General features: G+C 45.0%; 1 protein-coding gene across 1 annotated transcript in view; it reads left to right on the top strand.

Moving 5' to 3' along the window:
- Window positions 1-3,929: 3,929 nt before the first annotated feature.
- The window catches only part of LOC139581652 (actin-binding LIM protein 3-like), a 94,368-nt gene continuing 70,563 nt past the window's right edge, over window positions 3,930-27,734 (top strand). Inside the window, exons 1-2 of the mRNA XM_071411637.1 lie at window positions 3,930-4,407; window positions 24,211-24,345. Of these exons, the coding sequence (XP_071267738.1) occupies window positions 4,395-4,407; window positions 24,211-24,345 (148 nt within the window). The 5' untranslated portion in view covers window positions 3,930-4,394. The remainder of the gene's footprint in view (window positions 4,408-24,210; window positions 24,346-27,734) is intronic.

The raw sequence follows: 27,734 nt of genomic DNA, 5'->3' as shown, positions 1-27,734 counted from the left end.
TTGATGTATACGAATAATTGAATTGATAATAGCAGCCTGGAGTACCTTGGTCGGCCTTCAACTGAGTTACTTAATGAGAGGGGGCAAGCACTGAGCTAGCCTGCAACTTCGCTTATTGGAGTAGCTCAAACTGCGAATGTCTCCGTGAGAGGACATCTTAACCGACTTAATTTGGCTTCAATGCACTATTGGGTGCGTTCAAGCAGATCACTTTTGTCAAGTCGATGGTCACGCCTTTCAAAGTGTGTTGTATTATGGGTATAAAAATGTGGGAATACAGGGCCTCCTGAGTGGCGTAGCGGTCGAAGGCATCACTACAGACCCGGGTTCAATCCTAGGCCATGTCGTCCGGGTTAGGCGAGGGTTTGGCGTTCCAGGATGTCCTTGTCGCATCTTGCTCTAGTGACTCTTTGTAGTGGGTTCCAGCGCAGGTATGCTGTCTTCAGTTGCCAGCTGTACAGTGTTTCCTCCAACACATTGGTGGGGCTGCCTACCAGGTTAAGCGGGCAGTGTGGGTTTCTGTTTCGGAGGATCCAAGGCTCTCAACCTTTGCCTCTTTGAGTACGTACGGGAGCTGCAGTGATGGGACAAGACTATAACTACCAATTGGGGTGGAAAAAATGTGAGGATACATGTTGACTGCATGAACTTTACAGAAATCATGTGTTATTGATTAAGTCGCCTTCAAGTCGCTGCAGTTGCTTCTCACCAACCGCACCATGCAGCCATCACCTGCATTGTGGGTGGAATTATTTGTCAACCAATCTATAGGGGGATTTTGTTTAACCCACAGGAACATGGCAAAAGACGTGACTGAAACAGGAACTAACTTTGCAATTGTAAAGCTACAGGGGATACAAATGAACGTGATATTTGAGACCTCTCTCTAGGGTTTTAGGTTTTATTTATTTGCAAAGGAAAGAAGTGAAAGACAAAACAGTGCAGATGAAAAACTGATAGAAACGGTGTGTAGGTTGGAAGACCAAATGGGTTCATATGAAACCACACCACAAATATATAAGTACAAAACAAAAGTGTGTTCAATCAGTTAAACAAAACCTATTAATTATAACTGAACATGACATACTCAGTAAACTAGAAAAAGCATGTTTCAGAAACAATAGTAGCTATGTTGACACTGCCATGTTGATCTGAGCCTGGCTGTTGGAAAACAACTACAGTGGCAGACTTTCGGCTGTTGCAGATGCACCTCCCCGGACTTCACTCGCCTACTTTCGTCTACAGTCAGCTTCGTTAGGCTTACCGCTCGAACACACCCGTTGAGTCTTCACATAGGAATGAATAGTGTCACGTGATTGATGGCTTTGTCAATTTATATATACAGTCATTGCTTGTTAGCTTAGCTAACCAAGCCATCAGTACTCTTAGCTTGCTATTATGAAAATCAAATTCAACAATGTCAATAATATTTTAAAATTCAACTTTTGCTTTCAAAAGCAACTCTAACATAGAACACGTAAGAATGAATGTAATAGCCGTTGGTTATTGCTGTCTATTACAGAGGAATAATGCACACTCGAGAATGCCTTTCAAGCCAATCAGAATCGAGTATTCAACTATGCCATGGTATAAGATTGTATTATAATGCATTAGAACATTCTGCTGGTAAGTAAAGTGTTACCCATTGCCATTACAACAGCAGTGTGTTGTTATGTTGTGATGTGCTACGTTGATGGAGTATTGTGTCCAGTCTGTCAAAGTCACACTCAGGTCAGCACACTGTATCCCTTGTCTGCTGCGTTCCTCTCCTAAACCCTATAATCCCAACCTTTTGTCCAGGCACATAGTCTAACAACCCCCTGACACACACACACACACACACACACACACACACACACACACACACACACACACACACACACACACACACACACACACACACACACACACACACACACACACACACACACACACACACACACACACACACACACACACACACACACACACACAGCATTTGGATGATTTGTTAGGACATTGGGGTCCGATAAGGTAGGAAAACACGTACACACACACACACAAAGCGTTCACCCTGATCATAATATTCTGAGATATTCAGTGGGCTTCACTATATGCCTAACTGTCCTTACTGGCAAACTGTTCCACTGGGCTTGGATAGACATGGAAGAGTTTGGGTAGAGAACAGTTTTGTTAAGTCTTCTGATGGACGGCTAGTTTACCTGCTGCCATTAGTCTACGTTATGTTTTGATCCAGGGCTGTCTCTCCCTTTACCCAGGAGTTACAACGAGGTACTCAAATCAAATCCTGCTCAGGGACCCCACATAGCTTAACTTGTTTTGATCGGTCAGCACCATTAGTCTCGTATCATCTCTTCCCACGTGGCTCCAAGCAGCAGGTTCAAAAGAGCACTAATGTCCGACAGGTGGCGACAATGTTCTGATCTTGGTAGTGTTTTCAGTAGTTAGTTACTTTTTTGCCATGTAGCGGTGTAGCTAACTACTGGAACTACACACTACTGTTTTATCATGTAGCGGTGTAGCTAACTACTGGAACTACACACTACTGTTTTACCATGTAGCGGTGTAGCTAGCTACTGGAACTACACACTACTGTTTAACCATGTAGCGGTGTAGCTAACTACTGAACTACACACTACTGTTTTACCATGTAGCGGTGTAGCTAACTACTGGAACTACACACTACTGTTTTACCATGTAGCGGTGTAGCTAACTACTGGAACTACACACTACTGTTTTACCATGTAGCGGTGTAGCTAGCTACTGGAACTACACACTACTGTTTAACCATGTAGCGGTGTAGCTAACTACTGGAACTACACACTACTGTTTTACCATGTAGCGGTGTAGCTAACTACTGGAACTACACACTACTGTTTTACCATGTAGCGGTGTAGCTAGCTACTGGAACTACACACTACTGTTTTACCATGTAGCGGTGTAGCTAACTACTGGAACTACACACTACTGTTTTACCATGTAGCGGTGTAGCTAACTACTGGAACTACACACTACTGTTTTACCATGTAGCGGTGTAGCTAACTACTGGAACTACACACTACTGTTTTACCATGTAGCGGTGTAGCTAACTACTGGAACTACACACTACTGTTTAACCATGTAGCGGTGTAGCTAACTACTGGAACTACACACTACTGTTTTACCATGTAGCGGTGTAGCTAACTACTGGAACTACACACTACTGTTTTACCATGTAGCGGTGTAGCTAGCTACTGGAACTACACACTACTGTTTTACCATGTAGCGGTGTAGCTAACTACTGGAACTATACACTACTGTTTAACCATGTAGCGGTGTAGCTAACTACTGAATTACACACTACTGTTTCACCATGTAGCGGTGTAGCTAACTACTGGAACTACACACAACTTTTTTTTAATATAAAATAAAATATGGGTGAAGTATAGGCAAGAATTTCCTTTCTTTTTCAGGATCAGACTTGAATAATTCTCATTGAAACATATGTGTTTGTGTTTAATAGGCTAAATTTAACATCTTGCCCCAGATTGATCTGCTCTTACAATTTGTAGTCTATGACATTTCAGATTCAGATATGATAATTTTTCATCCAGTAGCTTAGATGTAATGGAACGTCTTTTTCAAAGTAACTCTAGTTCAGTAAACTATATGTATTTCTCTTCAGGCTTTAATGTAGCTTAACTTTCTTCCAGTGTAAAGTCATTGGTAGGGTGGTAAACTATGATTTCAGAGTAGCTTCCCCAACCACTTTTTGCGATATAAAGCTGCAATTAATATATTAGTGTGCACTAGAATATACTTCCAGGAGAGGGCAGTGTCATCACTGTTAATCATCCGCGGAGTTTAAATCCCATGCCGCCGGTGCGCCTGACCTCCCCTCCTCTCCCTTGACAAAACGCGCTCATTGTTGGCTCCCTGGTTCGCTCGCGTGCCACACCGAACCCGCGCGCTCTGCTCCGGTGACGTCGCTCCAGTGGGATGGGAGCTTGACGTTGGAGCGCGAGCGCTTTTCACATACCAACCGGGAGAGAGGAGAGCGAGCGCACGGCAGTGCCAACCATGGTCAGCGCTTTGAGAGAACACTGTGGAATCAACCGGGAGGGACAACATCAAAAACATGGAATGTGACCCAGCAACATTGTATCTTTCCTGTCTGCCTGAAGTTATTTTTCTCCTCGACCACTGAAGAAGAGGAGGAGGGTTGTCGTTTACGAATTGGATTCCAGAGCACCCTCTCTCATCCTCTCTTCCTCTCTCTCTGTCTTTCTTCGGGTCTCCCTATCTTCGCATTGAAAAGTCACAGAGTGGAAAGGATATTTTGGTTTATTGGAATTATAGCTGCTCTGAAAATCATTTTCTGGGAACATAGTCTTGGATGAGAACCTGTGAGCATCATGAGTACCAGTGGTGAGTCAGTCCATTCCTGTGCGCCTCTCTTCTCTAGGTTACTGTGAAGCTTTCTTCTCCACGTTACTGTGAAGCTCTCTTCTCTAGGTTACTGTGAAGCTTTCTTCTCCAGGTTACTGTGAAGCTTTCTTCTCTAGGTTACTGTGAAGCTTTCTTCTCTAGGTTACTGTGAAGCTCTCTTCTCTAGGTTACTGTGAAGCTCTCTTCTCTTCTCTAGGTTACTGTGAAGCTTTCTTCTCTAGGTTACTGTGAGGCTCTCTTCTCTAGGTTACTGTGAAGCTTTCTTCTCTAGGTTACTGTGAAGCTTTCTTCTCCAGGTTACTGTGAAGCTCTCTTCTCTTCTCTAGGTTACTGTGAAGCTCTCTTCTCTAGGTTACTGTGAAGCTCTCTTCTCTAGGTTACTATAAAGCTCTCTTCTCTTCTCTAGGTTACTATGAAGCTATCTTCTCTAGTTTACTTTGAAGCTCTCTTCTCTTCTCTAGGTTACTATGAAGCTCTCTTCTCTTCTCTAGGTTACTGTGAGGCTCTCTTCTCTAGGTTACTATAAAGCTCTCTTCTCTTCTCTAGGTTACTATGAAGCTCTCTTCTCTAATTTACTTTCAAGCAATATTATCTTCTCTGGGTTACAATGAAGCTATCTCCTCAAGGTTACTATGAAGCTCTCTTCTCTAGTTTACTGTGAAGCTATCTTCTCTGGGTTACTATGAAGCTCTCTTCTCTATGTTACTTTGAAGCTATCTTCTCTTCTCTAGGTTACTGTGAAGCTATCTTCTCCAGTTTACTTTGAAGCCATCTTCTCTTCTCTAGGTTACTATGAAGCTTTCTTCTCTAGTTTACTGTGAAGCTCTCTTCTCTAGGTTACTGTGAAGCTCTCTTCTCGAGGTTACTGTGAAACTCTCTTCTCTAGGTTACTATGAAGCGTCGCTCTCTGAGGAGTATACAGAAATAAGACACATGAACAATAAGACGCAACAATAGAGAATAGACATGTTTAGTAGCATTCAACGAAACATTAGCTGCTAATGTGCATTAAATTCAAGATTTTATTAACATGTGTTCTTATTTACTCTGTATTGATTTGATTTTAAGTTATTCTCACAGAGAGCTAAAGACAAAAGCATTTTCTGTTGCTTTCCAGTCTTTCCTCTCTTTCCCCTCTTTCCCCTTTTTCCCCTGTTTCCTCCCTTTCCCCTCTTTCCTCTCTTTCCCCCTTTTTCCATCTTTCCTCTCTTTCCTCTCTTTCCTCTCTTTCCTCTCTTTGCTCTCTTTCCTCTCTTTCCCCTCTTTTCTCTCTTTCCTCTCTTTCTCCTGTTTCCTCTCTTTCCTCTCTTTCCCCTCTTTCCCCTGTTTCTTCTCTTTCCCCTCTTTCCCCATATTTTCCCAGTTTCCTCTCTTTCCTCTCTTTCTTCTCTTTCCACTCTTTCCCCTCTTTCCCCTGTTTCCTCTCTTTCCCCTGTGTCCTCTCTTTCCCCTCTTGCCCCATATTTCCCCCGTTTCCTCTCTTCCCCTCTTTCCTTTCTTTCCTCTCTTTCCCCTGTATCCTCTCTTTCCCCTCTTTCCCCTTTACCCCCTGTTTCCTCTCTTTTCCCTCTTTCCCCTTTTTCCCCTGTTTCCAGTCTTTCCCCTCTTTCCTCTCTTTCCTCTCTTTCCCCTCTTTCCCTGTTTCCTCTCTTTCCCCTGTTTCCTCTCTTTCCCCTTTTTCCTCTTTTTCCCCTTTTTCCTCTCTTTCCCCTCTTTCCCCATCTTTCCCATGTTTCCTCTCTTCCCCCTCACTTCTTCTCTGATTCATCAATGCTTTTTATTAGCTCATCCTTGGTAATATTTATTGGATAAGTTGCTTCAATTAGGGGACTGAGTGTCAGGATAGTGATATGTATTTGTGTGGTATGTATTTGGGGTTATGTTAAGGGTTAGGGGTCAAGGTAGGGGACTTGCTGTGAGTCGTCTTTGACTTCCTTCAGTAGCTGTTGCTCTCTGACATGTCATGGTTTCTGTGTGTCTGTCTGGCTGGCAAACGGTCGTTTTCACAGATTCACAGATTTTCAGAAATTCACAGAATTTGATATTAGAAATGTGCAGTTTGTCTTATTAATTTCGTAAACAATCCATGCCCCCTGCTGAATTTCGTCATCATCTTCATCATCAGCATCAGACTCATACTGTACCTCACATCACGTACATCCACAAACCTGATGTCTCCCAGAATTGCAAAGCTCATTGCAACCAGTCCCTGTCAGCCCCAGTCCAGCTCCATACCAAGCCTGGACAGCTCAACCCCTGTTAACCCCAGTCCAGCTCCACACCAAGCCTGGACAGCTCAACCCCTGTTAACCCCAGTCCAGCTCCACACCAAGCCTGGACAGCTCAACCCCTGTTAACCCCAGTCCAGCTCCACACCAAGCCTGGACAGCTCAACCCCTGTTAACCCCAGTCCAGCTCCACACCAAGCCTGGACAGCTCAGTCCCTGTTAACCCCAGTCCAGCTCCACACCAAGCCTGGACAGCTCAACCCCTGTTAACCCCAGTCCAGCTCCACACCAAGCCTGGACAGCTTAGTCCCTGTTAACCCCAGTCCAGCTCCACACCAAGCTTGGACAGCTCAACCCCTGTTAACCCCAGTCCAGCTCCACACCAAGCCTGGACAGCTTAGTCCCTGTTAACCCCAGTCCAGCTCCACACCAAGCTTGGACAGCTCAACTCCTGTTAACCCCAGTTCAGCTCCACACCAAGCCTGCACAGCTCAACCCCTGCCCCTGGGCCACAGATCTATTGAGCTGGAGACAGCTCAAATCAAATCAAATTGTATGGGTCACATACACATGGTCAGCAGATGTCATTGTGAGTGTAGTGAAATGCTTCTGCTTCTAGACCTGACAGTGCAGCAGTATCTAACAGGTAATATCTAACAATTCCACAACAAAACCTAATATCTAACAAATTCCACAACAAAACCTAATATCTAACAATTCCACAACAAAACCTAATATCTAACAAATTCCACAACAAAACCTAATATCTAACAAATTCCACAACAAAACCTAATATCTAACAAATTCCACAACAAATCCTAATATCTAACAATTCCACAACAAAACCTAATAACTAACAAATTCCACAACAAAACCTAATATCTAACAAATTCCACAACAAAACCTAATATCTAACAATTCCACAACAAAACCTAATATCTAACAAATTCCACAACAAATCCTAATATCTAACAATTCCACAACAAAACCTAATAACTAACAAATTCCACAACAAAACCTAATATCTAACAAATTCCACAACAAAACCTAATATCTAACAATTCCACAACAAAACCTAATATCTAACAAATTCCACAACAAATCCTAATATCTAACAATTCCACAACAAAACCTAATAACTAACAAATTCCACAACAAAACCTAATATCTAACAAATTCCACCACAAAACCTAATATCAAACAATTCCACAACAAAACCTAATATCTAACAAATTCTACAACAAAACCTAATATCTAACAAATTCCACAAAAAAAACTAATATCTAACAATTCCACAACAAAACCTAATATCTAACAAATTCCACAACAAAACCTAATATCTAACAAATTCCACATCAAATCCTAATACACACAATCACAGACACACACAGGCCTTCCTCATGACCACTACTTTGATAAGAGGAGCTAGTGTTGGGCTGGAACAAAACTCCTGAGTTCCCCAGGCCAGGACCCACACTGCTGCACTGTCTTCAGTCTGTCCAGAGTTCCCCCAGGACCCACACTGCTGCACTGTCTACAGTCTGTCCAGAGTTCCCCCAGGACCCACACTGCTGCACTGTCTACAGTCTGTCCAGAGTTCCCCCAGAACCCATACTGCTGCACTGTCTTCAGTCTGTCCAGAGTTCCCCCAGGACCCATACTGCTGCACTGTCTTCAGTCTGTCCAGAGTTCCCCCAGGACCCACACTGCTGCACTGTCTACAGTCTGTCCAGAGTTCCCCCAGGACCCATACAGGACCCACACTGCTGCACTGTCTTCAGTCTGTCCAGAGTTTCCCCAGGACCCACACTGCTGCACTGTCTTCAGTCTGTCCAGAGTTCCCCCAGGACTCACACTGCTGCACTGTTTTCAGTCTGTCCAGAGTTCCCCCAGGACCCACACTGCTGCACTGTCTACAGTCTGTCCAGAGTTCCCCCAGGACCCACACTGCTGCACTGTCTACAGTCTGTCCAGAGTTCCCCCAGGACCCATACTGCTGCACTGTCTTCAGTCTGTCCAGAGTTCCCCCAGGACCCACACTGCTGCACTGTCTTCAGTCTGTCCAGAGTTCCCCCAGGACCCACACTGCTGCACAGTCTTCAGTCTGTCCAGAGTTCCCCCAGGACTCACACTGCTGCACTGTCTTCAGTACCCCCAGGCTCCCCTCCCCCTCTCCTCCCCATCTCCCCTATCTCCCCTCTCCCTGTCTCCCTCCCCCTTCTCCTCCCCCTCTCCTCCCCTATCTCCCCTCCCCCTGTCTCTCCTCCCCAATGTCCAGATCTGTATGGTTGAATTATTATTAGGCCTACATCAATCTTTCTCCTGTTATTGGATGTTGTTGCATTATTCACTATTCATTCTTTAGGCTCCCATGTAGTTCCTTGCCTTATTGAGTGTGTGTGTGTGTGTGTGTGTGTGTGTGTGTGTGTGTGTGTGTGTGTGTGTGTGTGTGTGTGTGTGTGTGTGTGTGTGTGTGTGTGTGTGTGTGTGTGTGTGTGTGTGTGTGTGTGTGTGTGTGTGTGTGTGTGTGTGTGTGTGTGTGTGTGTGTGTGCGTCTGCGTCTGCGTGTGTACAAATTCTATGGTGGCTGTATAAATGTTTGGAATTGTTTTGTTAGTCTGTAGAATTATTGTGTCATCTGACAGGAGACGGAGGGGTTAGGTCACTATGTGGAGAACTGTCAACAGAGCAACAAGCACGAGCTGTCTGTAGACACACACAGACACACATAGAGTCAGCAGTGTCACAGCAGGCAGATGGTTGTGTGACGTGTCAGTGCTCTGGCTCCAGGCATACTCACACACAGCAGATACAGCATCTCCTCTCCTCAACCCTCCTCACCCCTCCCTCACCTCTCCTCGCATCTCATCTCCTCTCCTCTTTTCTCCTCACCTGTCATCTTATCTGTTCTCCTCTCCTCTTTTCTCCACTCCTTTCCTCACCTCTCCTCTCCTCTTCTCTCCTCTTTTCTCTATTCCACTCCTCTCCTCTCCTCTTTTCTCCTCTCCTCTCCTCTCCTCACCTCTCCTCATCTCTCCTTTTCTCTCCTCACCTCTCCTCATCTCTCCACTCCTCTCCTCACCTCTCCTCCCCTCACCTCTCCTCTCCTCTCTCTCCTCATCTCTCGTCTTCTCTCCTCACCTCTCCTCATCTCTCCACTCATCTCCTCTCCTCTCCTCTTCTTTTCTCTCCTCTCCTCTCCTCTCCTCATCTCTCTTCTCCTCTTTTCTCCTCACCTCTCATATCACCTGTTGTCCTCTTTTCTCCTCTCCTATTTTCTCCACTCCTCTCCTCTTTTCTCCTCTCCTCTTTTCTCCTCATCTCTCCTCTTTTCTCCTCTCCTCACCTCTCCTCTCCTATCTTCTCCTCACCTCTCCTCATCTCTCCACTCCTCTCCTCTCCTCTCCTCTTCTTTTCTCTCCTCTCCTCTCCTCTCCTCATCTCTCTTCTCCTCTTTTCTCCTCACCTCTCATATCACCTGTTGTCCTCTTTTCTCCTCTCCTATTTTCTCCACTCCTCTCCTCTTTTCTCCTCTCCTCTTTTCTCCTCATCTCTCCTCTTTTCTCCTCTCCTCACCTCTCCTCTCCTATCTTCTCCTCTCATCTCCTCACCTCTTTTCTCCTCTCCTCTTTTCCCCTCTCCTCTCTTCACTTCTCTCCTCTTTTCTCCTCACTTCTCCTCTCCTCTCCTTTTTTCTCCTCCTCACCTCACCTCTCCTCTTTTCAACTCTCCTCACCTCTTTTATCCTCTCCTCTTTTCTCCTCTCCTCTCCTTACCTCACCTCTCCTCTTTTCTCCTCTCCTCACCTCTTTTATCCTCTCCTTACCTCTTTTCCCCTCTCCTATTTTATCCTCTCCTCTTTTCTCTTCTCCTCTCCTCACCTATCTTCTCCTCTTTTCTCCTCTTGTCTTTTCTCCTCACCTCTCCTCTTTTATAGTCTCCTCTCTTCTCCTCTTTTCTCCTCTCCCCCTAGGCCTGTTGGTGTTACTGTTCTGTGCTGTTCTGTGTGTTATCCGCTACATTGTTTGAGATAGCCCAGAAGCTACACTGTAATTACATTGAGGTTAGACTGTCTCTTCTCATCTGCTGCTTGCTCTGTATCTCATGGTCAGTTGGTTAGAACCGTGTGTCTTTTGGTGTGTTTCATTCTGGGTATACAAGTTAGAGAGCAGCAGGTTATTTTCTGATGAAGTTTCACGCTCTGTCGCACACGACTTTACAAAATCCTTCTCTCTCTCTGTCACACACGACTACACAAAATCATTCTCTCTCTCTGTCGCACACGACTTTACAAAATCCTTCTCTCTCTCTGTCACACACGACTACACAAAATCCTTCTCTCTCTCTGTCGCACACGACTTTACAAAATCCTTCTCTCTCTCTGTCACACACGACTACACAAAATCCTTCTCTCTCTCTGTCGCACACGACTACACAAAATCCTTCTCTCTCTGTCACACACGACTACACAAAATCCTTCTCTCACTCTGTCACACACGACTACACAAAATCCTTCTCTCACTCTGTCACACACGACTACACAAAATCCTTCTCTATCTACCTCTCCTCTCTCTATCTCTGTCACACACGACTACACAAAATCCTTCTCTCTCTATGTCGCACATGACTACACAAAATCCTTCTCTCTCTCTGTCACACACGACTACACAAAGGCCTTCTCTCTCTGTCACACACGACTACACAAAATCTTTCTCTCTCTCTCTCTCTCTCTCCCTCTCCATCTCTGTCGCACACAACTACACAAAATCCTTCTCTATCTCTCTCTCTCCCTCTCTCTCTCTATCTCTGTCGCACACGACTACACAAAATCCTTCTCTCTCTCTCTCTCTCTCTCTCTCTCTCTCTCTCTCCCTCTCCTCTCTCTATCTCTGTCGCACACGACTACACAAAATCCTTCTCTATCTCTCTCTCTCTCTTTCTATTTCCATCTCTCAATTCAATTCAATTGACTTTATTGACATGGCAAGTTCATTATTACTTACATTGTCAAAGTATACATATCGAAAAATAATGAATTTTGTCCCATTCCTCCTGACAGAGCTGGTGTAACTGAGTCAGGTTTGTAGGACTCCTTGCTCGCATACACTTTTTCAGTTCTGCCCACACATTTTCTATGTGTTTGAGGTCAGGGCTTTGTGATGGCCACTCCAATACCTTGACTTTGTTGTCCTTAAGCCATTTTGCCACAACTTTGGAAGTATGCTTGGGGTCTTTGTCCATTTACATTTACATTTACATTTAAGTCATTTAGCAGACGCTCTTATCCAGAGCGACTTACAAATTGGAAAGTTCATACATATTCATCCTGGTCCCCCCGTGGGGAATGAACCCACAACCCTGGCGTTGCAAGCGCCATGCTCTACCAACTGAGCCACACGGGACCAAATGGGCCACCATTTGGATGGCCCATTTGCGACGAAGCTTAAACTTCCTGACTGATGTCTTGAGATTTTGCTTCAATATATCCACATAATTTTCCTTTCCTCATGATGCCATCTATTTTGTGAAGTGCACCAGTCCCTCCTGGAGCAAAGCACCCCCACAACATGATGCTGCCACCCCTGTGCTTCACGGTTGGGATGGTGTTCTTCAGCTTGCAAACATCCTCTTTTTTCCTCCAAACATAACGATGGTCATCATGGCCAAACAGTTCTATTTTTGTTTCATCAGACCAGAGGACATTTCTCCAAATGGTACGATCTTGTCCCCATGTGAAGTTGCAAACCATAGTCTGGATTTTTTATGGCGGTTTTGGAGCAGTGGCTTCTTCCTTGCTGAGCGGCCTTTCAGGTTATGTCGATATAGGACTCGTTTTACTGTGGATATAGATACTTTTGTACCTCGTTCCTCCAGCATCTTCACAAGGTCCTTTGCTGTTGTTCTGGGATTGATTTGCACTTTTCGCACCAAAGTACGTTCATCTCTAGGAGACAGAACGCGTCTCCTTCCTGAGCGGTATGACGGCTGCGTGGTCCCATGGTGTTTATACTTGCGTACTATTGTTTGTACAGATGAACGTGATACCTTCAGGTGTTTGGATATTGCTCCCAAGGATGAAGCAGACTTGTGGAGGTCCACAAATTTTTTTCTGAGGTCTTGGCTGATTTCTTTTCATTTTCCCATGATGTCAAGCAAAGAGGCACTGAGTTTGAAGGTAGGCCTTGAAATACATCCACAGGTACACCTCCAATTGACTCAAATGATGTCAATTAGCCTATCCGAAGCTTCTAAAGCTATTACATAATTTTCTGGAATTTTCCAAATCAATGTAATAGTCTATTTTGGTTAATGTCCTTGGTGCATATGGCCTTGGTGCCCTGGCAGATAGGATACCTCTTGAAGGCCAAATGGCCTTGGCTATGAAATTTGTGATTTTCAAGAGATACCCAATCTGCCAGGGCACCAAGGTCATCTGCACCAAGGCCATTGGACCCTATATCACACTCTGATGGATGGGCCTCCCCAAGGTGGGGGAGGAGAGGAAGGAAGGAAGGAAGGAAGGAAGGAAGGAAGGAAGGAAGGAAGGAAGGAAGGAAGGAAGGAAGGAAGGAAGGAAGGAAGGAAGGAAGGAAGGAAGGAAGGAAGGAAGGAAGGAAGGAAGGAAGGAAGGAAGGAGTGGATGAGAAAGAGAGAGAGGGTGTGGGTGTGGGGTGAGAGAAAGAGAGAAAGAGAGAGAAGAAAAGATAGAGGGTGTAGAGAGAGAGAGACTACTGGTTTTCTGTAAATACAGACGGTCACTGACTTACTGCTGCTAATCACCACCTGCTTTGGGTGTTTCTTCTCAACATGGTCTTGTTGACAACCCTACATCCCCTCCCTCTGTTCTGTTGTCTCCATCCTTCTCTCTTCTTCTCCTCCCTCTCATCCCTTCCCTTTATCTCAGCGGAGAGAGAGAGACTAACAACGACTAACAACATTGGACACTTTATGGAACACAAAGTCTTCACTATCTCATCCTGGAATATCCCAGGACTGAGGTCATCTGCCTTTGGCCTAACAAGCAGGAGCCTGGACTTCACCAAAGAAATTAGAAATACAGACATTGTCATCTTACAAGAAACATGGTATAGAGGAGATGGACCCACTGCTTGCCGTCTAGGTTACAGAGAGCTGGTAGTCCCATCAACCAAACTGCTGGGTATGAAACAGAGAAGAGGGGTGTGATAATTTGGTATAGAGCAGACCTAACACACTCTATTCAATTAATCAAAACAGGAACATTTTACAATTGGCTAGAAATTCAAAAGGAAATTATCTCAACAGAGATTTTTTTTAATTTAGCCTTTATTTAACTCAGCAAGTCAGTTTACAATGACGGCCTACCCCAGCAAAACTTGGACAATGCTGGGCCAATTGTGCGCCGCCCTATGGGACTCCTAATCACAACCGGATGTGATACAGCCTGGATTCGAACCAGGGACTGTAGTGACGCCTCTTGCACTGAGATATGATGCCTTAGACCGCTCTGGAGCCAAAAAAGTCCTGTGTGCTACCTTTTTCCCCAGACATTCTTGTCCGCTGAGATAAAGGGAAGGGATGAGAGGGAGGAGAAGAAGAGAGAAGGATGGAGACAACAGAACAGAGGGAGGAGATGTAGGGTTGTCAACATACTTTATTGAAGACAGCTTCTCCATTCTAGAGGGGGAAATCAACCATTTCCAGGCCCAAGGACATGTACTAGTCTGTGGTGACCTAAATGGTGGAACCTGACACTCTTAGCACACAGGGGGACAAACACCTACCTGGAGGTGACAGCATTCCCTCCCTGATATGCACCCCTAGACACAACTATGACATCATAACCAACAAAGACGGGTCACAACTCCTGCAGCTCTGTTGCACGCTGGGTATGTACATAGTCAATGGTAGACTTCGAGGGGACTCCTACAGTAGGTACACCTATAGCTCATCTCTTGGCAGTAGTACTGTAGACTACTTTATCACCGACCTCAACCCATAGTCTCTCAGAGCATTCACAGTCAGCCAATTGACACACTTATCAGATCACAGCAAAATCATAGTCTATTTGAACAGAGCAATACTCAATCATGAGGCATTGAAGCCGAACAAACAACATACTATTAATGAAATGCTTTAGATGGAAGGAAGGTAGTGTGGAAACCTTCCAAAAAACTATTTGCCAACAACAAATCCAATTCCTCCTAGACAACTTTCTGGACAAAATGTTTTCCTGCAACATTGAAGGTGTAAACATAGCAGTAGGAAGCCTGAACAATATATTTGACCTATCAGCTAACATATCAAATTTAAATTACGGCAGAAAACCTAAGACAACTAACAACAATAAGAAATGATTTGATGAGGAATGTAAAAACCTAAGAAAGAAACTGAGAAACAGAGAGAACCAAAAAAAGTATTTTTTTCACTATGGTGATACACTAAAACAATACAGAAATACACTAAGCAAAAAGAAGGAACAGAATGTCAGAAACAGTTCATTGTGATTGAAGAATCCTTAGAATCAAATCACTTTTGAGAAAATTAGAACACACTAAACCAACAACAACACAAAGAGCTATTTATCCAAAATGGAGATGTATGGATAAACCACTTCCCCAAACTTTTCGGCCAAATAACAAAGAACCAAGAGCAAAAACATGTACATGATCAAATACACATTTTAGAATCAGCTACTAAAGACTACCAGAACCCACTGGATTCTGCAATTACATTGGATGAGCTACAGGACAAAATACAAACCCTCCAACCCAAAAAGGCCTTTGGTGTTGGTATATTAAACGGAATGATAAATATACAGACCACAACTTCAAATGGGCTATTCTTAAACTCTTTAACATCATCCTCAGCTCTGGCATCTTCCCCAATGTTTGAAACCAAGGCCTGATCCCGCCAATCCACAAAGGTGGAGACATACAGTATTTGACCCCAATAACTACTGTTGGAATATGGAATATATATCAATGAATTGTCTATGCCATCAAAACATGAACCTCGACATACCAAATTAGCATCTGGCTAAAAATACTTGAATCGGTTATAGAGCCCATTGCCCTCTAGGGTTTTAAGGTCTGGGGTCCGCTCACTCACCAAGAATTCACAAAATGGGAGGACAAAATGGGATAAACACCCAATTGAGCCTCTGCATGCAGAAATCTACAAAAATATACTTTGTCTACAATACAACACCCAAACAAATGATTAGAACGCAAAAAGATAACTATTTGGCACACTGGAAAGAATCAACCAAGAAACAGAGCAAGTTGGAACGCTATCTGGCCCTAAACAGAGAGTACACAGTGACAGAATACCTGACCACTGTGACTGACCTTCAAATTAAGAAAATCCTTGACTATGTACAGACTCAGTGAGCATAGCCTTGCTATTGAGAGAGGCCGCCATAGGCAAAACTGGCTCTCAAGAGAAGACAGGATTTGTGCACACTGCCCACAAAATGAGGTGGAAACTGAGCTGCACTTTTTAATCTTCTGCCAAATGTATGACCATATTAGAGGAACATATTTCACCCAGATTACACAGACCCACAAAGAATTTGAAAACAAATCAAACATTGATAAACTCCCATATCTGTTAGGTGAAATACTGCAGTGTGCCATCACAGCAGAAAGATTTGTGGCCCGTTGCCATGAGAAAAGGGCAACCAGTGAAGAACAAACACCATTGTAAATAAAACCTATATTTATCTGTTTATTTATTTTCCTTTTCATACTTCAAAACTACTTGAACATTGTTACAACACTGTACAAAGCCAATAATATAACATTTGAAATGTCTATATTATTTTACTACTTATGTGTGTGTAATGTTTAATGTTTCCCTTGTTTATTTCCCTTTTGTTTATTGTCTATTCCATTTGTTTTGGCAATGTAAATATACGGTATGTTTCCCATGCCAATAAAGCCCTTTGAATTAAATTGAATTGAGAGAGATATAGTGGAAAGAGGGAGAGAGAGAGTGCGAGGGACATGTCACTTCCAATCTCCCACAATCCCTTGTGACTGTGAGCTCTCAGCACGTGTTGAGGTCGGTGTAGAAATAGCAGCAGCCTGCCACGGCCCTTTGCCTTATATCACTTAGCTACTGATCCAGGAGCTGTCTTACCACTTGGTAGTAAAACTACTGGACCACTAAGCTGCCCCGTTCACTGATCCAGGACCAGTTTTTAAATAGCAGCAGCCTCCCACTGCCTTTTGTATTTAAAACCACTTAGCTATCACTTTGCCTGATTCACTTAGCCCAGGGCTGCCCAACCCTCCTCCTGGAGATCTACTGTCCTGTAGGTTTTTCAGTCCAACCATAATTTAGCGAATTTGATTCAGCTAGTTAAGGTCTTGTTCAGCAGCTAATTAGTAGAATCAGGTGTGTTAGATTAGGGTTGGACTGAAAACCCACAGGACGGTAGATCTCCAGGAAGAGGGTTGGGCAGCCCTGACAGCCTATCCAGGACCTGTGTATGTGCCTCCCACGGTGGCGTTTACCTTACCACTACCACCTTCACTGATCCAGGACCTGTGTATGTGCCTCCCACGGTGGTGTTTACCTTACCACTACCACCTTCACTGATCCAGGACCTGTGTATGTGCCTCCCACGGTGGTGTTTACCTTACCACTACCGCCTCACTGATCCAGGACCGGTGTATGTGTTCCTCCCACGGTGGCGTTTACCTTACCACTACCACCTTCACTGATCCAGGACCTGTGTATGTTCCTCCCACGATGGCGTTTACCTTACCACTACCACCTTCACTGATCCAGGACCTGTGTATGTGCCTCCCACGGTGGCGTTTACCTTACCACTACCACCTTCACTGATCCAGGACCTGTGTATGTGCCTCCCACGGTGATGTTTACCTTACCACTACCACCTTCACTGATCCAGGACCTGTGGTTACAGCTAACGACAATAATGTTAATGAACCACTTAGGTACAACTGATCCAGAACCTTTGTTCTGTTTGTCTGGGATGACTTAACACTCAACAGAGGCAGACATTTACATTTGAGTCATTTAGCAGCCACTTTTATCCAGAGAGACTTACGTGCTTCTACACCTGCATTGCTTGCTGTTTGGGGTTTTAGGCTGGGTTTCTGTACAGCGCTTTGAGATATCAGCTGATGTAAGAAGGGCTATATAAATACATTTGATTTGTTTTGATTTGACAGTAGTGAGTCATTTAGCAGACACTCTTATCCAGAGAGACTTACAGTAGTGAGTCATTTAGCAGACACTCTTATCCAGAGGGACTTACAGTAGTGAGTCATTTAGCAGACACTCTTATCCAGAGAGACTTACAGTAGTGAGTCATTTAGCAGACACTCTTATCCAGAGGGACTTACAGTGGTGAGTCATTTAGCAGAATCTCTTCTCCAGAGAGACTTACAGTAGTGAGTCATTTAGCAGAATCTCTTCTCCAGAGAGACTTACAGTAGTGAGTCATTTAGCAGAATCTCTTCTCCAGAGAGACTTACAGTAGTGAGTCATTTAGCAGACTCTCTTCTCAAGAGAGACTTACAGTAGTGAGTAATTTAGCAGACTCTCTTCTCCAGAGAGACTTACAGTAGTGAGTGCATAGATTTTCATACTTTTTTTTTCTTACTGGTCCCCTCTGTGAATCAAACCCACACAAGCACCATGCTCTACCAACTGAGCCACACGAGAGAGCGAGAGAGCAAGAGAGAGCAAGAGAGAGAGCAAGAAAGAGAGAGAGAGAGAGAGAGAGAGAGAGAGAGAGAGAGAGAGAGAGAGAGAGAGAGAGAGAGAGAGAGAGAGAGAGAGAGAGAGAGAGAGAGAGAGAGAGTTTGGCCTTGGCTCTTTCAGATGATAGGCATTATGAAGCCCCTAGACAAAGAGAGAGAGTTTGGCCTACATGTGTGACATACTGTAACTATCAACAGGGGAGTTATGTCACACATGTAGCTAACACAAATATATGGAAATGTCTGCTCTACCCAAAATTACAACCAACTAATTGCAGCATTATCGCAAAAATGGAAGAGACAAGTGGAAAGGGGAAAAGTAAGGAACTTGTCTGACGCCTCTGCATTAAAGACCAAAATTGGTTAAAGAAAATTGTGATAAATGAAAATATATACCAGTTTCATTTAAGGAACAAAAAATTGATAGCTGTGCCATATAGATAGCAAAATAGTTTGGAAGAGATTTTTGATGTACCGATTCCATGGCACATGATATGCAAAACGACGCCGGATTCAAGACTTTTTTATTTGTATTATCATACAAAATTCTTGCAACCAACAGCATGTTATATACATGGGGGTTACTACCATCCCAGCTCTGCAGATTTTGCTGTGAAGAGACAGAATCATTAGATCATTTGTTTTGGTACTGTCTACATGTAGCTTGCTTTTGGTTGCTTTTGGTAGCAGGTCCAGGAATGGCTGAAGAATTGTAACATCAAGGGACGCTAACGGAGTCGGTGCAGCCAGCTGGTTTCTTCATGCATCGCGCCGACAGAAACAAACATCTTTCCGGTAAGAAGAGGGGCGGGGGGGTATGCCTTATGATTAACGAGAAGTGGTGTGATCATCATAACAACACACAGGAACTCAAGTCATTCTGTTCACCTGATCTAGAACTCCTCACAATCAAATGTCGACCGCATTATCTACCAAGGGAATTCTCTTCAATCATAATCACAGCCGTATATATTCCCCCCCAAGCAGACACATCGATGGCCCTGAACGAACTTTATCTGACTCTTTGTAAACTGGAAACCACACACCCTGAGGCTGCATTCATCGTAGCTGGGGATTTTAACAAGGCTAATCTAAAAACAAAACTCCCTAAATTCTATCAGCATATCGATTGTGCTACCAGGGCTGGAAAAACCCTAGATCATTGTTATACTAATTTCCGCGACGCATATAAGGCCCTCCCCCGCCCCCCTTTCGGAAAAGCTGACCACGACTCCATTTTGTTGATTCCAGCCTACAAACAGAAACTCAAACAACAAGCTCCCGCGCTCAGGTCTGTTCAACGCTGGTCCGACCAATCTGAATCCACGCTTCAAGACTGCTTCGATCACGCGGATTGGAATATGTTCCGCATCGCGTCCAACAACAATATTGACGAATATGCTGATTCGGTGAGCGAGTTCATTAGGAAGTGCATTGACGATGTCGTACCCACAGCAACGATTAAAACATTCCCAAACCAGAAACCGTGGATTGACGGCAGCATTCGCGTGAAACTGAAAGCGCGAACCACTGCTTTTAACCAGGGCAAGGTGACCGGAAGCATGACCGAATACAAACAGTGTAGCTATTCTCTCCGCAAGGCAATCAAACAGGCTAAGTCCCAGTACAGAGACAAAATCGAGTCGCAATTCAACAGCTCAGACACAAGAGGTATGTGGCAGGGTCTACAGTCAATCACGGATTACAAAAAGAAAACCAGCCCCGTCGCGGACCAGGATGTCTTGCTCCCAGACAGGCTAAACAACTTTTTTGCCCGCTTTGAGGACAATACAGTGCCACTGACACGGCCCCCTACCAAAACCTGCGGGCTCTCCTTCACTGCAGCCGAGGTGAGTAAAACATTTAAACGTGTTAACCCTCGCAAGGCTGCAGGCCCAGACGGCATTCCCAGCCGCGTCCTCAGAGCATGCGCAGACCAGCTGGCTGGTGTGTTTACGGACATATTCAATCAATCCTTATCCCAGTCTGCTGTTCCCACATGCTTCAAGAGGGCCACCATTGTTCCTGTTCCCAAGAAAGCTAAGGTAACTGAGCTAAACGACTACCGCCCCGTAGCACTCACTTCCGTCATCATGAAGTGCTTTGAGAGACTAGTCAAGGACCATATCACCTCCACCCTACCGGACACCCTAGACCCACTCCAATTTGCTTACCGACCCAATAGGTCAACAAACGACGCAATCGCAACCACACTGCACACTGCCCTAACCCATCTGGACAAGAGGAATACCCATGTGAGAATGCTGTTCATCGATTACAGCTCAGCATTTAACACCATAGTACCCTCCAAACTCGTCATCAAGCTCGAGACCCTGGGTCTCGACCCCGCCCTGTGCAACTGGGTCCTGGACTTCCTGACGGGCCGCCCCCAGGTGGTGAGGGTAGGTAACAACATCTCCACCCCGCTGATCCTCAACACTGGGGCCCCACAAGGGTGCGTTCTGAGCCCTCTCCTGTACTCCCTGTTCACCCACGACTGCGTGGCCATGCACGCCTCCAACTCAATCATCAAGTTTGCGGATGACACTACAGTGGTAGGCTTGATTACCAACAACGACGAGACGGCCTACAGGGAGGAGGTGAGGGCCCTCGGAGTGTGGTGTCAGGAAAATAACCTCACACTCAACGTCAACAAAACAAAGGAGATGATTGTGGACTTCAGGAAACAGCAGAGGGAGCACCCCCCTATCCACATCGACGGGTCAGTAGTGGAGAAGGTGGAAAGTTTTAAGTTCCTCGGTGTACACATCACGGACAAACTGAATTGGTCCACCCACACAGACAGCGTTGTGAAGAAGGCGCAGCAGCGCCTCTTCAACCTCAGGAGGCTGAAGAAATTCGGCTTGTCACCAAAAGCACTCACAAACTTCTACAGATGCACAATCGAGAGCATCCTGTCGGGCTGTATCACCGCCTGGTACGGCAACTGCTCCGCCCACAACCGTAAGGCTCTCCAGAGGGTAGTGAGGTCTGCAGAACGCATCACCAGGGGCAAACTACCTGCCCTCCAGGACACCTACACCACCCGATGTCACAGGAAGGCCATAAAGATCATCAAGGACAACAACCACCCAAGCCACTGCCTGTTCACCCCGCTATCATCCAGAAGGCGAGGTCAGTACAAGTGCATCAAAGCAGGGACCGAGAGACTGAAAAACAGCTTCTATCTCAAGGCCATCAGACTGTTAAACAGCCACCACTAACATTTAGCGGCCGCTGCCAACATACTGACTCAACTCCAGCCACTTTAAAAATGGGAATTGATGGAAATTATGTAAAAATGTACCACTAGCCACTTTAAACAATGCCACTTAATATAATGTTTACATACCCTACATTACCCATCTCATATGTATATACTGTACTCTATATCATCTACTGCATCTTGCCATCTTTATGTAATACATGTACCACTAGCCACTTTAAACTATGCCACTTTATGTTTACATACCCTACAGTACTCATCTCATATGTATATACCGTACTCTATACCATCTACTGCATCTGCCATGCCGTTCTGTACCACCACTCATTCATATATCTTTATGTACATATTCTTTATCCCTTTACACTTGTGTGTGTGTGTAAGGTAGTAGTTGTGGAATTGTTAGGTTAGATTACTTGTTGGTTATTACTGCATTGTCGGAACTAGAAGCACAAGCATTTCGCTACACTCGCATTAACATCTGCTAACCATGTGTATGTGACTAATAAAATTTGATTTGATTTGATTTGATTTACCTGGAGCTAACTCTGCAAATAGCACTACTGGGTGATCTGAAAAGTCATAGTCAATCGATCAATAATATAATAATACTTTTAGCAAAAAAATATGTTTAAATTTACAATCTGTAAAAACTATGAGAATAGAAAGGTTCAGAACTTTTGTGAAACATCACAGCACAGTAGAAAAATATATGGCAAAAAGAAAACTGTGTGTTCAGAAATAGATGGAAGGGGTTGAGTGGAGCTGAAGGATGGGACTGGATGGTGTTCAGAGATAGATGGAAGGGGTTGAGTGGAGCTGAAGGATGGGACTGTATGGTCTTCAGAAATAGATGGAAGGGGTTGAGTGGAGCTGAAGGATGGGACTGTATGGTGTTCAGACATAGATGGAAGGGGTTGAGTGGAGCTGAAGGATGGGACTGGATGGTCTTCAGAAATAGATGGAAGGGGTTGAGTGGAGCTGAAGGATGGGACTGTATGGTCTTCAGAAATAGATGGAAGGGTTGAGTGGTGCTGAAGGATGGGACTGTATGGTCTTCAGAAATAGATGGAAGGGGTTGAGTGGAGCTGAAGGATGGGACTGGATGGTCTTCAGAAATAGATGGAAGGGGTTGAGTGGAGCTGAAGTTGCGGGACTAATAACAGCAAGATAACTAATGTAAAATAGATTGTGTCCGTAAAATGTATGTAATCCCTGCCGGGGCGTCAGGTAAAGCATATATGGGGGATTGGAAATTACAATTACATTGATGGAAGCCCCAATCTATCTGCAATATTTAAGCTATTCGACCCCCTACAAATATTTTAAGATATAAAAAATAATATAACAAATACCACAAGATAGTTTTTGAGTAGAATTGTCCTTTAATCTGGGTAATCCTGGGGTGTGTACTTTCCCTCACTCTGCTGTTGATGTCCTCAGGAAGGAAGACAGGTGAAAGGTATTATCCTCTCCTCTCCTCCTCTCTATGCCCTGGCTAGTGGCTAGCTCCGATGATACCTATTCCTCTCCTCTCCTCTCCTCTCCTCTCCTCTCCTCTCCTCTCCTCTCCTCTCCTCTCCTCTCCTCTCCTCTCCTCTCCTCTCCTCTCTCTCCTCTCTCTCCTCTCCTCTCTCTCCTCTCCTCTCCTCTCCTCTCCTCTCCTCTCCTCTCCTCTCCTCTCCTCTCCTCTCCTCTCCTCTCCTCTCCTCTCCTCTCCTCTCCTCTCCTTCTCTCTATGCCCTGGCTAGTGGCGAGCTCTCATGATACCTCTCCTCTCCTCTCCTCTCCTCTCCTCTCCTCTCCTCTCCTCTCCTCTCCTCTCCTTCTCTCTATGCCCTGGCTAGTGGCGACCTCTCCTCTCCTCTCCTCTCCTCTCCTCTCCTCTCCTCTCCTCTCCTCTCCTCTCCTCTCCTCTCCTCTGTAGAGGACAGAAGCTTAGAGGATTACTCTACCTGGCACACACTACTTCCCCCTTGTCACAAAGAATTGGGTTAATCTATGCCAGTCCCACACTCAATTTCAGGTTGCTTATCACTGCAGACGGGCATGGCAGTGGCCTATACACACACAAACGTATGCACGCATGCACTCACTGACACAGACACACACACACACTATGTCTAAGTACCCACTTGTTCATTGGCATGTCTGTGGAAACCTGTGGACTTTTGTTTTTTGTTTTGATTCCACCCGTAACATAATATAGTGGTAGACTTCCACCATTCCCCTTACAACCTGTCTTGGCACAACAAACTAGCGTTGGATTCCAATTTCCCATTTGTGTTCTGTTCTGTCCCTGTTAGGGTGTGACTGGTAAGGAATACTGACATTGTTAAGGAAACAATTGACTGTTATAGAATGTGGGAATGAGCAATATGTCAAATCCACTCACAGATATGCATACAGAGCATGACAGAAGGGTAGAGAGGCTATATTGACTGTTTTGTATTGTTTTGTATTGTTGGTTGCATCCCAGGTTGCACCCTATTCCCTATGGGCCATGTTAAGAAGTAGTGAACTCTATAGGGAATATGGTGCCATCTGGGGGACAAACATCGATTGTTATGATTGGATGAAGTCAGCTGTCTCTCCTCCTGTCTTTTTACAGCCTATCAGCAGGGCTCTTTGGGCGGTGAGCGGAGCTCTGGACCAATCCGGTGCCAGCGTTGTCGGGAGGCGTGTAAGGGAGAGGTGGTGCGCGTTCAGGACACACACTTCCATGTCAAGTGTTTCACCTGCACAGGTAAGGACATGTTGGGCTACCTTCACTGATCATTAGAAAGGTGTCTGTCTGCACTCTGCAGGGAAAGCCCTCTTCCTGCAGTAGTAGGTCACCCCTGAATGTTAAGGCTCTTACAGGCTGGGACTCAGACGGTGACGTCTGACGTGTGTAGGAGGGCGTGGGTTCCTGCTAAGGGGTGTGTAGGAGGGCGTGGGTTCCTGCTAAGGGGTGTGTAGGAGGGCGTGGGTTCCTGCTAAGGGGTGTGTAGGAGGGCGTGGGTTCCTGCTAAGGGGTGTGTAGGAGGGCGTGGGTTCCTGCTAAGGGGTGTGTAGGAGGGCGTGGGCGCCTGCTAAGGGGTGTGTAGGAGGGCGTGGGCGCCTGCTAAGGGGTGTGTAGGAGGGCGTGGGCTCCTGCTAAGGGGTGTGTAGGAGGGCGTGGGCGTGGGCGCCTGCTAAGGGGTGTGTAGGAGGGCGTGGGTTCCTGCTAAGGGGTGTGTAGGAGGGCGTGGGCTCCTGCTAAGGGGTGTGTAGGAGGGCGTGGGTTCCTGCTAAGGGGTGTGTAGGAGGGCGTGGGTTCCTGCTAAGGGGTGTGTAGGAGGGCGTGGGTTCCTGCTAAGGGGTGTGTAGGAGGGCGTGGGCGCCTGCTAAGGGGTGTGTAGGAGGGCGTGGGCGCCTGCTAAGGGGTGTGTAGGAGGGCGTGGGCGCCTGCTAAGGGGTGTGTAGGAGGGCGTGGGCTCCTGCTAAGGGGTGTGTAGGAGGGCGTGGGTTCCTGCTAAGGGGTGTGTAGGAGGGCGTGGGCTCCTGCTAAGGGGTGTGTAGGATGTATTTGGTCTACACACTAATGAGATGTAAAGCGTTTCTCTGTAGAATCTCTACCTACAGTGTGATGCATTGTGTCCTGGCTATGTTCAAATGCTGTAGATAGGGTCCATACACTTGTGGCTGTGTAGTCATCTTCTTACACCCTCTACCAGATAGAAGTTGAAATGCCTGCTCCTGTACCGCACATAGTTCACTGCCACCATAGAAAGCTTTTGTATAAGTAACTTAGTCAAGGATTGATTCATGTTTTATGATATCCCCCTCTACTTTCACTTGTGTGTTTTCAGTTGAGGGGTTGCTGTGGTAACCATGTGAAGGGGCTCCCTCCGTCTGATTCGTGGTTATTCTCAGCATCACTAGGGAGCCTCAACCAATGGGAAACCCCCATTACAGACCCCAGAGACCAGACAGAGGGTTCAGACAGAGAAAGATAGTGAGAGAAGGAGAGAGAGAGAGGGAGGGATGGAGACAAAGATATATATAAATAGAGAGAGAGAGACCCTTTGGGTGGCAGGTAGCTTAGTGGTTAGAGCATTGGGCCAGTAACCGAAAGGTTGCTAGATCGAATCCCGAACCTGACAAGGTAAAAAGGTAAAAATGTGTCATTCTGCCCCTGAACAAGGTAGTTAACCCATTGTTCCTGGGCTGTCATTGAAAATAAGAATTGGTTCTTAACTGACTTGCCTAGTTAAATAGTTTTTAAAAAATGATGTCATCATACTTTTCTCTCTCCATCTCTCTGCCCCTCCCCTCTCACACTAGCCCTAACCTGAACTCTCCTCTCTACTCATTTCATCTCAAAATGGAACACATGGGATAATCCCAAAAGTGCAAAATGCAAACTCAAGCACAACTCAAATAGTTTGACATTAATGTATTTGACCTCGGTTCTGACCTAGACCAAAGCAGAGGCGTGATGCCAGTACAGTAGAGCAGTATTGTGTGACCATGCCCTCCCTCTCTGTGGTTCCAGTAGCATCGATGGCCACAACTTTCTAAAGACCTGCTATTGTTTCACTGTCACCCCTGTCCTTCCCACCCTACCCTTCCCTCTCAACTACATGTTCTCTTCTCTATTCATCCCCCTCTTTTCTCTTCTGTTTGTTCTTCATTCCTGTTGTTTGTCTTTGACTAATGATGATCTGGGTGTGTGATGGGGAATGAAACAGACACATGATGAAATATAGAAAGATGGAGGGAAAGATGGAGGGAAAGAAAGAGAGACATGGAAAGAGGTTGGTGATGGCTCAGGCAACAGTTATCAAAACAAGCATTTATATATCTCTCTCGCTCCCTCTGTCTTTCTCTCTCTCTCGCTCTCTCTCGCTCTCTCGCTCTCTCTCTCTCTCTCTCTCTCTCTCTCTCTCTCTCGCTCTCTCTCGCTCCCTCTGTCTTTCTCTCTCTCTCGCTCTCTCTCGCTCTCTCGCTCTCTCTCTCTCTCTCTCTCTCTCTCTCTCTCTCTCTCTCTCTCTCTCTCTCTCTCTCTCTCTCTCTCTCTCTCTCTCTCTGTCTGACTCTCTCTCTCTCTCTCTCTCTCTCTCTCTCTCTCTGTCTGACTCTCTCTCTCTCTCTCTCTCTCTCTCTGATAGTTATCTAAGCATGAAATCAATTTAAGCATGAAATCAATTTCCCATCATGGGACAGTTTGACATTGACGTGTTTAGCATGTGATAGGGAGGCTGAACGAAGAAGTGTGTGTGTATGTGTGTGTGTCTGTGTGTGCACACGTGTGCATGCGCATGTGTGTGCGTGCATAAGTGCATGTGTGTGTTTGTGATAGGGCGGCTGAGAAGAATTTCAGGAATTGTAAAATGCCAAGGTGGACGATATGTGGTTATATTTGTCATAATATGATATTAGTTTGTCTTGATCTTTCTAACTTTGTCTGTTTGTGTTGTCTCTGTCTGGCTGTAAGGAAACATATAGGTAAAATGGAGGAAACATATAGGAAACATATAGGTAAAATGGAGGAAACATATAGGAAACATGTAGGAAACATGTAGGAAACATTTAGGAAACATGTAGGAAATATGTAGGAAACATTTAGGAAACATATAGGAAAGATAAAGGAAACATGTAGGAAACATATAGGAAACATGTAGGTAAAATGTAGGAAACATGTAGGAAACATTTAGGAAACATGTAGGAAATATGTAGAAAACATTTAGGAAACATATAGGAAAGATAAAGGAAACATGTAGGTAAAATGGAGGAAACATGTAGGAAACATGTAGGAAACATATAGGAAACATGTAGGAAACATTTAGGAAACATGTAGGTAAAATGGAGGAAACATATAGGAAACATGTAGGAAACATGTAGGAAACATATAGGAAACATATAGGAAACATATAGGAAACATGTAGGAAACATGTAGGAAACATGTAGGAAACATTTAGGAAACATATAGGAAAGATAAAGGTAACATGTAGGTAAAATGGAGGAAACATGTAGGAAACATGTAGGAAACATTTAGGAAACATGTAGGTAAAATGGAGGAAGCATATAGGAAACATGTAGGAAACATGTAGGAAACATATAGGAAACATATAGGAAACATATAGGAAACATGTAGGAAACATGTAGGAA

This window comes from Salvelinus alpinus, chromosome 7, assembly GCF_045679555.1.
Source record: "Salvelinus alpinus chromosome 7, SLU_Salpinus.1, whole genome shotgun sequence".
Classification (NCBI taxonomy): Eukaryota; Metazoa; Chordata; class Actinopteri; order Salmoniformes; family Salmonidae; genus Salvelinus; species Salvelinus alpinus.
The sequence above is the reverse complement of the archived record's forward strand: the minus strand, read 5'-3'. Positions and strand labels throughout refer to the sequence as shown.